Here is a 12,799-nt window from a genome sequence, read left to right as displayed (position 1 = left end):
CAGACTTTTGGTAATCTATGTGAATAATCCCAATTCAAGTTTTCATTCTGACTGTACAGGAAATGCTTTCTGCAACCCAACATATCTAAAAAGGTTTCATTCTGAGTGATGCAAGCCCTCTACACAGCCTCAAAAGCCAAGGGTCAGAGGCTTTTATAATACCAACTCACATGAAGCAAACTTGTATTAGTTTGGAAATGATTTATAATTAGTATTTGTTATAATGCCTCCGCAAGCAGTGACAGCCTTAACAAGAGCAATTCTGCAGCATATCTCTTTAAATGACAACTGAAAATGGACATAAAAGCTACAAATACTTGTTTCCTATATTGAAATCACACCTACTGTTTTCCTAGGTTTCTCTTGATGTTCAAGATTTCTCTCTTAGCTCCACTTACAAAAATTTTATTCTCCTATAAAGCCACTACAAAAACCATTACTTCATAAAGAAATTTCTCTGGAAGCTTCCTACTAAAAAGTAATTATTGCTTCGAGGAGCTGAATAAGAATTTATTTACTGATTCACAGAAGGAAAAGGTAGCTTGAGAGGTCATTTTATACATATATAGGCAGGACTATACTTTTAAAATATACTTCCAGAAAAAATAATAAAATTACTTTGGTAACCTTTTTACCACCATGACTATAATGACAACTATCATTACCAATAAGGTATTTTACACAACTACTCCTTTTTTCAGTTTAAACCTATTTTCTCTTATTCTACCGTCAGTGGAGGTGGGGAACCGCTGGTTACTATTCCTAATAATGGATCCATTCATGTTTTTTGAAGAGTTATTAAGTTGCCTCTTAACCTTTCATTCTCTCAACCTGTCCTCACAGGACTGACTTCCAATCATACAATCATCTTTTGAGTCTCCTCAGAACCGTCTCCAAGGTCTCCTCATCCCTTTTAAGTTGAGGAACCTAGAAATGGAAACAACACTCAAGTAAGGGGATGATCAGTGCTAAGTATTATCTACATAAAAGATACTGCCATCCTATCAAGATACCTTAACATCGCTTTCAAAACCCCCATCAGTATCTTTACAAAAATGTCCCATCATGGTCCCTGCTTTCCTCTGCCATACTTAAATTAGTATTTCTTAATAATTAGTCCAAATATTCTGTTAGTAGTCTTGTGCAAGTTCTCCTGATTTATGTAGTATGTCCTAGCAAAGTATTCCTAAAAGTTGTATGTACATCAAATTTTCAATTCAACAAATATTCACTATACAAAAAGCCACAATTATAAAAAACATAAAGCATAAATGATGACTTAAAAATGACCCATGTCTTAAAGGAGTCACTATCTAATGGGACAGAAATGGCCCATGTCTTAAGGGAGTCACTATCTAATGGGACAAAGACGGACATATTTCAAAAGTATCACAACATAAGGTATACTGGGTTAAGTTCTTTAATGGTAACATACAAAGTACAAAAAAAAAACAGGAAAGAAGTTGTGTTTCAACTAGCAGTACAATCTGTGAAAACTTCATGGAAGTTTGGGAATCTGAGTTGAACCATGGGAGATGAATAAGCCCGACAGGTCAAAATGGGAAAGACTTTAAGGCAAAGGAGAGGCTTTAGCAAAGGTACAAAGGCAGATAAAGAAAGACTGTGGAGAACACCTAATAGCTCAGTAGTCCAATGTGGTTGAAGCAGTAACAATGTACATTCAGGAGACATGGTTCAAAATGCAGAAATATAGGCCAGCAAGATCATGCAGGGCTGAGAATCTTAAATTTTATTTCATCTTCAGTGAGAAGCCAAAGGACTTTAGGAATAAAGTGACATAATCAGATCTGTATTTAAGAAAACATTATATTGTGCATCACTGTGTAGGGTGAAAAGATAGGCAGTAAGACCAATGAGAAGATTACCACAATAAATATGCAAAAGTAATAGAAATTTAAACTAGGACAGCAGGAATAGAACAGCAGAGACAGATGAAAGAAACACTACAATAATATAATGAACAAGACTCAGAAATTGATTGGATGGGAGTGGGAAGAGAAAGGACTTACAGATAGCACAGCGCAGAGAGCAAGATTCAACCTTCAAACAGATGTAGGTTCAGATTTAAATTCTAGCTCTGCCACTAACTAGCCATATGACTTACAGAAAATTATTTGTCTGTGCCTCAGTTTCTGAAGTGTACTGATAGTTTCTGATGGTATATTGAGTATGTTAGCAAATCTTTTCTTTTCTTTTCTTTGAGACAGAGTCTCACTCTGTCTCCCAGGCTAGAGTACAGTGGTACAATCTCAGCTTACTGCAATCCCTGCCTCCCAGGTTCAAGCGATTCTCGTGCCTCAGCCTCCCAATTAGTTGGGATTGCAGGTGCATGCCACCACACCTAACTAATTTTTGTATTTTAAGTAGAGACTGGGTTTCATCATGTTGGCCAGGCTGGTCTGGAACTCCTGACCTCAAGTGATCTGCCTGCCTCGACCTTCTAAACTGCTGGAATTACAGGCATGAGCCAACCTGCCAACCCTGAAAATCTTTTTTTAAAGAGATGTACAACAAAACTGTACTTTTTTCTTTTTTTGGAGACGGAGTCTTGTTCTATCACCTAGGCTGGAGTGTAGTAGTGTAATCTTGGCACACTGCAACCTCCACCTCCAGGGTTCAAGTGATTCTCCTGCCTCAGCCTTCTGAGTAGCTGGGACTATAGGTGCCTGCCACCATGCACAGCTAATTTTTGTGTTTTTAGTAGAGGCAGGGTTTCACCATGTTAGCCAGGCTGGTCTCGAACTCCTGACCTCAGGCAATCTGCCAGCCTTGGTCTCCCAAAGTACTGGGATTACAGGCGTGAGCCACCACGCCTGGCCCAAAACTGTACTTTTCCTCCTTAAACACATTACTCTTTACTAGTTATTCTTAAACTTTAATCTGCTTTTGACCATTCTACTCAAGTTCCAACCCCCAGTAATTGCACCCTACATCTCAGCATTTCTTCTTCTTTTTTTTTTTTTTTTTTTGAGACAGAGTTTCGTTCTTGTTACCCAGGCTGGAGTGCAATGGCGCGATCTCGGCTCACTGCAACCTCTGCCTCCTGGGTTCAGGCAATTCTCCTGCCTCAGCCTCCTGAGCAGCTGGGATTACAGGCATGCGCCACCATGCCCAGCTAATTTTTTGTATTTTTAGTAGAGACGGGGTTTCACCATGTTGACCAGGATGGTCTCAATCTCTTGACCTCATGATCCACCTGCCTCGGCCTCCCAAAGTGCTGGGATTACAGGCGTGAGCCACCGTGCCCGGCCCAGCATTTCTTCTTTAATTAAACTGTTACCTGCAATGATCTCTGTAGACCAGCACTCATTCTCCTCAAGCTGACATTTAAGAACAAATGTCACCAAGTATACATTAATGGATGTGAACCTGGAGCCCAAGAACCCTGAGGAGCCTCAGAATTGTGAGGAACCACCAAGTGCTCTACTCACAAAAAGATTAGGAATACTAGTTACAGAGACCATAGATAGCAACCCCATTATAGCTGTCTTGGCCTGATAATTAGTAACTCATGGAGGCATTGTGTTCCTTGGTATCTTACCTGCCTATTTACGATCTTGTTCTCTCCTTTCTTTTTTTGCCTTATCTCTAACATGTTTTAGTTGGACACCAATGTTGTTATCAAGAAGGGTGGCTGGCCTTCAACTTGGTTCCAACTAGTTTTGGAAGAACTTGACACTCAGACCAATTATCAAGAACATTCTAAGATTACAGCACTCAAATAGGTGTATGTACGCATACATACACAGGTATAAATCATTGTAATAAAAACCAGTTATTTTGATGGAAAAAAAGGGATTAGAACCCTGCTCTCCTTTCAATCTCTTGGTTTTAATAATTAGGGCTTCCTATGTGCCAGGTAAAGTGCTAAGTGCTTACATGCATGATCTCACTTAAGCCTCATAATAAGGTTATGAAGACTGACTTACAAATGAAGAAACTGAGGCATGAAGAGGCTCAAACACTTTTCTGGTTGGGTGCAGTGCCTCACATTTGTAATCCCAACACTTTGAGAGGCTGAGGTAGGGGGGATCACTTGAGGCCAGGAGTTCAAGACCCACCTGCACAACATGGTGAGACCACATCTCTACAACAAATAAAAACAATTAGCCGCATGTGGTGATGCACACCTGTATCCCAGCTACTTAGGCGGCGGAGACAACAGGATTGCTTTAGCCCTAGAGGTTGAGGCTGAAATGAAATGTTTGTGCCATTACACTCTAGCCTAGGCAACACAGCAACACCCTGTGTCTCAAAAACAACAACAACAACAACAACAACAACACACAAAAAACAATTTTCCCAAAGCCATTCAGGTTAGAAATGGCTGAGCTTAGATTTGAATTCAGGCAGTTTAAATCCAGAGCCCATGGTCTTAACAACTCTTAATTACTGTGGTATACTATCTCATACCACTACAGATTAGATTATAAGATTCTCCCTTTCTTCTGTAAAGGTATTTATATATGCACAAATAAAAAATCCTAGCCAAAGAGATTACAAAAGGATTTCCTCATTAGCTAAGCTTAAAGAGATGTTATCCACGAGGTTTTACTGCTTATAATTAAAGGCAATAATCTGGGGACAATGTTTGTGTTTGATCTAAAAAGTGGTGGCCAATTCTCATAGATGGACAGAAGCTGAGTATGGGCATGTCTAAATATGTATTTCTCTAGGTGTAGGATAACAATTAACTTCTCCCTAGCTTTTAGAACTGGATAGTATAAAGGAGAGCCTAAGGAAAAAACTTTTCTCCAAAAACACTCCTCACAATATCACTCGCCTAATTCAAGACAGAAAGCTACCATTACATTGATGCTATATAATGAGAATGAAACAATGATGCTTCAGCAAAGCATAGATAATAAAAGTGGATCTCTCTAAAACAGTATGAATGTTGGAAAGAGTCATAGCTTTTGTTATGGAAAAGCATCCAAACATCTATACTCAAACATGCCAACAAAACACAAAACCAGAAATGCAAGAAAATGAATAAAATACTATAAAAGGAAGAAACACCAACTCCTGAAATAAATGCCACTGGACAGATGCTACCCACTGGTACCTCACAGGGTACTGCTGTAGCAATAATTAAAGGTAAGCTATCTGGGGAAATCCCTTCAGTCTATTTGTCAAATAGAAAAACAACTATTCATTTCAAGGGAAGGGGAATTTTCATACACTGCACAGAAAACTGCCAACTAACTCATCTTTGTTGTTTACTTAAAACTAAAACTCTTTAGGGTAATATATTCAATTCAATATCTAAAAGTTAAACCAAGCTTGGCCTAGGGAAGTTTTGGACTAATCCTTCAAGGGGATTTGTATCATCCACAACAATTACAAATCACATAACAAAATTCTTCTTTCAAATGTCTTAAGTCTTTATAAGCAAACCTTTGGCAGCAGCTACAGTCTGCTGTAGTTGGCTTCCCCTGCTGTGTAACCTGACAAGGTAAAAAACTCATTGAAATATTTAACAGTGGTGGTATGGATTTCTTTGGATAGGTCAAGAAAAGCAGCTCATCATTTTAAAAACATAAAGAACCATTTTATGGGAAGTCATTCCCTCAGTCCAAGTGTCTGTGTATTTCGTAAGGCCTTTCTCAGAGACTTTATTGAGGGGGAAAATGAAAAGGCTAACAAAAGGACCCCTTTTTTCTCCCTATTCCCAGCACAATCTACCTCAGCCACAGGGCCAGTAGCTTCCACACTGTCATAAATGCCAGCAATTAGAGAATTAGGCCATAAAACCACCCACTCAGGTATAAGAGCGCAGGCCTCCAGCTTTATTTAATGCATGCCATAAAATATCCTGTACTTCCTTCTTTCAGGCCTTCTTCAACAACCAATGAAATGACAATAACAACAAAAATAGCCCTTTGTCTGAGTAACCTCATACTGATGTGATCAATGAAGCCATCTGAGTCCAGGTGAAGGAGTTAAGATTCCTTTTTCTTAATAAAAGTATTTTCTCTAGCATGCCACATATAGATGCAGTAATAGTATTTTCTCTAGCATGCCACATATAGATGCTGTATTTTGAACACTAAGGTCCTGGAAACTAAAGTCAAACTACTTTTTCCAGAAAAGCTATTTCCTCTTAGTCTGAAAATACGCTAGAAGCCCAGACAATTCCTGAACTTCTCAAGAAATACTGGAGCCTACAAGGGTATTCTTAATTAACTCAACAAGTTCCAGAACCTCCTAAAGTCTTTCTAATCAAAGGTTAATTCAGATCTCTTTTTTTATTTTATTTTATTTTATTTTAATTCAGATCTCAAAGCTAACTTTAATTCAGTCTGTGTCTCAAAGCTGATACAATTTAGGAGCAATCAATAATTTCATTTGATTGTCTTGTCTTGTCTTCAGCAACCTCCAAGTCCTGAAAATCCCAAGTCTGAGATTTACTCCATGACAATATTTTACTCATCAAGCTTCATAAACCAGTCTAGATAACATCCAAGCAAATACTCTGTAACAGTGAACTCTGTGGCATCCTCTTTCCTACTAGTGCCTACAGGGTTAAGAATCTGATTAAAATGTAGGTACGTCATGCCAGACTCATTAGTAATTTAACCTTTCTTAATCCCTGAAAATAACATATGCAAACAAAGAAAGGTCCCATCCCAGCAATCCTCGAATAAATTCCTCCCAAAGTAGTGACAGTCACAAAGCTTCCCCCTTCTCAAAGGTCTATGCAACTGGGCTCTCCACCTTGGCAGAGGAAGAATGGCAAGAGACAAGATATTCACAAAAGGCCCGATTGAAGGCCTTCAGTTAAGTGCTAGAAGGAAGCTGAAGTTCTGTGCCAACACTAGTGGAATGTGGGCAGGCACAAAGAGATCTTAATTAGGAGACCTACAATTAAAACACTGCGAGTTTCCAAAAGAGAGAGGCACTGCAGTCTGTTATGCCTCTGAGCAAGCAAAGCACTGTTGCCACCCCCTCTAGCCACAGGGTAAGGGAGGCAATTGGTTTAGAGTCTGCACAGCTACTCTATGGAAGGACAGCTCCAAGGTAAGCAGCAAGATGAGAATTAAGTCAAGATGACAATACTTTCTCTCAACTTCCAGTAAGAAGATAGATCACTATTGTGTGAACGATTTCCTCCAGGAGCATGTGCCTGAAGACGATTAAATGGAAGGGAAAGATGGGGACATGTCATCTGGTTTTCAGTCACAAAGGAAAAACAGTTCTAAAGACTGAATTTCTAATGCTGAGTACAAACCATTTCAGAATATATTAATAACTACATCCCATGAAGTAGGTACTATCACTTCAGATTTATAAATACATTGATGTATTGGATTTTTCTTTTCATTCAAAGTTCATACAGCTAAAGGAATGTACCACCTAGACTGAAAATAACTTCTCTTTTGGATGGTCTGGAATTCACAACAACTAAAACAGATTTAGCCAAACAAGAGGGCTTCTAAACACTGGATAATGCCTAGGATTCTGTAGGTTCTCAGCACTATGTGTAAAAACTTTCATTTTTCTTATAAATGAAACTGGTCAACTTAAAAGTCCTTATATTTTTTCCATGCAATGAAAACTTTCCAAGTTGAAATTTCTCCTCCTAATAATGCCAGTTATATGGGCAAATGTATACTCTGATATTAAAAATTACCAAGCAGAATCCCAGCTACTCGGGAGGCTGATACAGGAGGATCGTGTGAGTCCAGGAGTTCAAGACACACCTGGCAACACAGTGAGACCCCCGACTCGAAAACAAAAACTACCAAATTGTCTCACTTGACTCTGACTCTTGAAATAAACTCAGAATAAGAAATGCTAATCTGACCAAAAATTTAATACAATAGAAAGGAATCATAATACTGACACAGAACAGATTCATGAGCTATTTAGTCCAACCTTTTCATTTTACAGATCAGAAATTTAAGGTTAAAAGTGAATTGCCCAAGGTCTCGTAACTGTTTAGTAACGGAGATGAGAGCTCACATTCACTGATTTCTAATCTGAGGCTTCATGCACTCCACTCTACTTGTGTTCCCTTCTTCATTTACCTTCTGCCAGTCTTAGGATTAGCTGTAAAGGTAATGAAGGAGCAACTCCCACTCTTGGTACATATATGCCCAGCAAACATTAAAAAAAAAAAAAAAAATCACAGACACTCCTACTACCTTTTCAAGTCTGACCCAAAAGCCTGCCTCAGTCCTCATGAACTAAGCTGCAATTTCAAGTGAAAACAAATACACACCAATGCTGTAACTCAGTTACAATGTATATCTAATCAAAGTTTGCTACGTTATGATCAGGATGGAAATTTTGCTTTTAATTTATTATGAAATAGCAGGAAAGGTAACTGGATCATAACATTAATAAAGACTAGTTGCTAATAAATACAGTTTCTGGGGCTTATTATTACAACGGTCTAACTTCCAGTCAACAGAAAGGGTGCTGCTATACTATGTTTATTTAGATAGCAAAGCACAGTGGTATGAACATTACCTGAGACAATCCTCAGAAAAATGGGATACTGACACTACAGAGGGAAGGGGAGAAGAAAGGCAAAAAATGGACCTCTATGATTTCTTACAGTGCTCAATAAAAGAAAACCTCCATTCTGCTTCCTAATTGTCATACAGATATTCAATACAAAGGAAGGTAGGAACCAACAGCAGTAAAGGCTAAGTCTCCTATGGCTAAGGGAGGTCAAACAGCAAAGTGATCTGGAAGTTCTGTTACCTAGTTTGAGAAGTATTAACATAGGTTTTGTTATGAGCAAGTTTTAGTCATTATTCACTGAAGGCAAACCAGAGTTTAAAGAGGTAGAATCATTTTGGATCATGTAACCATTTCTTCATGATAAGGTAAGACTTGATACAGAGCTATGAGTGAGTTCTGAGAAGCAATCTTTAGAATTCTATGTCAACCCAGGGTGAGTCCTAAACTTCCCTTTTGGAATTTTATCATTGATTAGTAAGACTGTGTTTAAAAAAAACAACAACAACAAAAAAAAAAACGCTTGGCTTCTACACTGAAAACTACCAGGTCAGAGGTTTACCGCTACTCAATGCATACCATCAACTCGTATTCGATTGCCTCAAACACCACATAAAAAGCTTACCCATGGAACACAGCTCATTCAAGTCCAATTCAGAAAAAACACTCAAGGTTAATGTAAGAAGTCAACCACTCTTCTCATAATGAAGCAGCAACTACTGTTCAGGAAAAAGTTTTAAAGACAAAAACCCCTTATAAATATGATCCTATTTGAAATAACTGCAATTCCTTGACAGGCTTTACACTATGTACTACTGTTAAGCAAAATAAAACACAAGCATACAATTATTTCATAATGCCAATAGATAAGAAAACGAGCAGCCCCTGATTAAAACTTTGAAAATGATGTGTCAAAGACCAACAGATAAAATATTCTGGTGCCCAAACATTAGGTCCCTGAATCCAGGTGGCTCTCTTTCTAACCAGTCTCTTGAAAAACTATGATTGGAAGCTGTCAGCATAAAACTTTGCTTTTGGATATGTAGTAACATTTGGAAAGTGAATGCTTGGTCCTTCAATACAAAATAAATAAGCAAACTGAACAAGAAGAAAATGCTTCTTAGGATCCCCTTAAAATGGACTAACTTCTCCTAATAGAGACTTTCTTATTAAACTCAAATATACACGGGGCTAAAATGCTACATGTAACCAGGCAAGTCTCAATTTTGAAAATAAGCAGGTAAATGAATTTTTATTTTTATTTTTTATATATATATTTTTTTTGCTGCTGTATCTTTTAAAAAAGCAAAATCAACTCACATTTAAGCACCAACTCCATGCAAGTAACCTGAACGGTTCAGTCTTTTTGTCATGTATGAGGCCTTTGGTTCTCCAACTACATGGGATCTGTGTTGTTAGCTTAAAAAATACAGAATTGGCCTTTCAAAAAAAAATAATAATCTACAGCAACCAATAAATAGTCTCAAACAACCCTGCTGACTGCAGCTGCCTTCTGAAGGCTGGGAAAAGGAGGTGGAGATAGAGCAGAGAGAGGCAGGGAAAGGGGACGCTGCAGCTAGCTACATAGCAAGGAACACGCCCCCATCATGTCCTCCTTGCTCTGTCAGAAGGCGGGTTGTTGTCAGTCTCCTGATCAGGCTGCCTTAGAAACGATTAAAAAAAAGGAGGCAGGAAGACTAACAACTAAAAAATGCCAGCTCCTTGAAAGGAGGGGCCGGGGTCCTTGGGATCTCCTCCCTCCCCTTCTTCCCAGGATCTTTCCGTAAATCTAAAGGGGTACGGGGCACAATAGGGGACAAGGGGTTTGCCCAGGATATTTTGTGTGCACCAACGGCAGAGCACGCAGGAAACGGCTGGTTGTTATCTTTCCCTTTCTGTTTCAATCAAGAGCACTCCAGAGCAGCAACCCCCTACCCCCCTTCGCTTCAGCCCCTAGCAGCTGCTCTTCCTCCTCCTCGCATCCCCCATGCCATTCTCTCCCCTCCGCAATTCAAACTCCCCCCTTCTGCATCCAATGGAAAACAAATGCGCAACGCCACTGGCTGAATCTGAACTCAACTTCCCTTCCCTGAGCAACTTTCCTTTTTGCTGAAGGGGGCTGAATAATGCTTATAGAAGCAACTCCGTTCTTGCCCCAGTACTAATGGGGAAGGGGCAAAGCTCTGACCCTTCCTCCGCCTTGGGTCCCCTTTGAAGAAACAAGAGAACCCCAAGTCCTCCTTCTAAGGAATAACTTTGCCTCATTATCCTCCTCTCCCATCCCAAAGCAACCACCGCCACCACACTGAAGTATAACTGTCCCTTATCTACTCTTCTCACCCCAACCTGGCTTCCCCCGCCCCTTCCAAGCCCCAGGATTGGCCTAGGAAAAGGTGGATCAATAATGAAATGACGAGAAGAGAAGGGCGGGAGGGAGCTCGGGTTGGAGACTGCGTGCTCTCAGGCGCAGTGGGTGGGGTAGGAGAGCAGCTGCTTCCCCTGGGAGGATGCTGCCCCAGTCCCCCAACAAACACCTCCCCTCACAGGGGCCCCCTTCCCCAGAGCTGGAGGGAAAGCCTGCCTCCTCTCTAGGGGGAGTGGTGGAAAGCTGCTCTTCTCTAAGCCTAGGGGACAGTGGACTATTTTCCCCTCCAAGATGCCACTAATCCTTCATTCTAAAGGAGGGAAAGGGTGGAGTGAAGGTAGAGTAATTCCCGGCTACCTATAGGCTAGAAACTGTAACCCTGTAAGACGAGGGTGAGGGGGAAGAGACTGCTGTATGAGGAGTCACCGTTATCTTCAGAGGGAAAGGAGGCGAGGGCAGGCAAGGTGCAGAGGAGAGGAGATTTTCCCCGGTGGGGTAGGGCGGGATGGGGGAGGATCTGACTGCTTGGGGTGGGGGTGGAGGGTGGAGGGTGGAGGGTGGAGATGAAGGAAGGGGGAGTGGCTGGCAGCACGGGGACCTGGCCCGGGGATGGGGCGAGGGTTCATCAGGTTTTCGAAAGCAAGGTGCTGGAAGGGACATCGATCCCCAAGGGCTAGGAGAACGTGGCCCTGGATGAGGCCATCACCCGAGAGATGCCCGAGAGGAAAACTGCCCTAGGAGTAACACATCTGCCCAGAGAGGGAGGCGGGGATGTGGCGGGATCAGGTCTCTAGGAGGGAGGGAGGGAGGAATCTTGCTCGGATGAGGTAATCTGTGAAAGGGAGGAGGGGTTCAGTCCCGGAATGGGAAACCCCAGCGAGGGGGTCTGTGCCAAGGGATTTGGGGAAGGGTCAGGGGGAGGAGAGCGGGGGGCAAACGCCCTCAGCCAGATGGGTCCAAATCCCGGGGTGGGGATGCCTGGGGGTCTGCAGCCCAGCATGGGGGTCCCAAGATGGGAGAGCCATTCGCCCAGGGTCGGGGACCCCGAGATGGTCCCAGATATTGGGATGCTCCTCAATCCCGGATGGGGGAGGGGAGGGGCTCCACAGAGGGTCGAGACCCCGGACCTGGGGGTTCCTCGCCCCCTTACCTCTCCGCTGCCGCCTCCCCCGCCGCTCTCCCCAAACACGGCCCGGAACCGGCGCAGGTTGGTGCCGATGGCGGCCGAGACCTGCAGCGCCGCGTCGAAGCCCGGGCCCACCCGGAGCAGGGCCGGCCCTGAAGAGGCTGAGGACGATGACGAAGACGAAGACGAGGCGGACGACGAGGAGGCTGCTGAGGCGGCGGCCGCTCCCCCTGGAACCCCAGCCCCGCTGCTTCCCGCCGCCGCCGCCGCGGCCGCCACAGCCGGGGGGGAGGGGGGCGCCCCGGGGCCGCCACCGCCGACCTGGGGCCCGGGGGGAAGCAGCAGGGCCGGGACGCGTTGCCGCGGGGCGCCCCCTAGGCCCCGGCGCCCCCCGCCGCCGCCGCCCCCGGTGGTCCCGGGTCGGGCGGGGAAGCGCCACCGACAGCTGTGCGCCATGTTCGCCCCGTGAAGTGAAGCAGCGAGAGGGAGAGGCGACAACACAGGGGGGCGGGGAGGCGGAGGGGGGGGGCACGGGGCCCGGGAACCTGCCTAACCAGCTCCGCGCCGCCCGGCCGCCTGCACCCCGCCGGCCGCTATGCAGAGCGCCGGGCTGCGCCCGCCGGCCCCGCAATCTGTATAGCGGCCTCAAGCCTCCGCCTCTGACGCCTGGGCGCTGCAACGCCATCCTGAGGCCCGGGCCGCCGCCTGCTGCCCGCCTGCCCGCCCCGCAACCTGGATAACTGCATGCCCCGCCCTCCGGGAGAGGCATTGCTTGGGAAAAGGAGGGGGGGAGGAAGCCCGGGAGCCCGGAGCAGAGC

The 12,799-nt window shown here is 43.6% G+C and overlaps 1 protein-coding gene across 10 annotated transcripts in view; it reads right to left on the bottom strand.

Annotated features, from left to right (window-relative positions):
* KMT2A (lysine methyltransferase 2A) overlaps positions 1–12,468 on the bottom strand; it is a 96,745-nt gene extending 84,277 nt beyond the window's left edge. For 5 of the 10 annotated variants that reach the window (XM_074400673.1, XM_074400676.1, XM_074400675.1 and 2 more), the window contains exons 1-2: positions 12,006–12,468; positions 9,811–9,909 (exon numbers count right to left, since the gene is read on the bottom strand). In XM_074400673.1, coding sequence (XP_074256774.1) covers positions 9,811–9,909; positions 12,006–12,437 — 531 coding nt within the window. In that variant the 5' untranslated portion in view covers positions 12,438–12,468. The remainder of the gene's footprint in view (positions 1–9,810; positions 9,910–12,005) is intronic. The other 5 variants (XM_074400678.1, XM_074400680.1, XM_074400679.1 and 2 more) reach the window with 3 other exon arrangements.
* Positions 12,469–12,799: the final 331 nt, after the last annotated feature.

This window comes from Saimiri boliviensis, chromosome 6 (assembly GCF_048565385.1).
Source record: "Saimiri boliviensis isolate mSaiBol1 chromosome 6, mSaiBol1.pri, whole genome shotgun sequence".
Classification (NCBI taxonomy): Eukaryota; Metazoa; Chordata; class Mammalia; order Primates; family Cebidae; genus Saimiri; species Saimiri boliviensis.
This window is presented reverse-complemented; position numbering and strand designations above follow the sequence as displayed.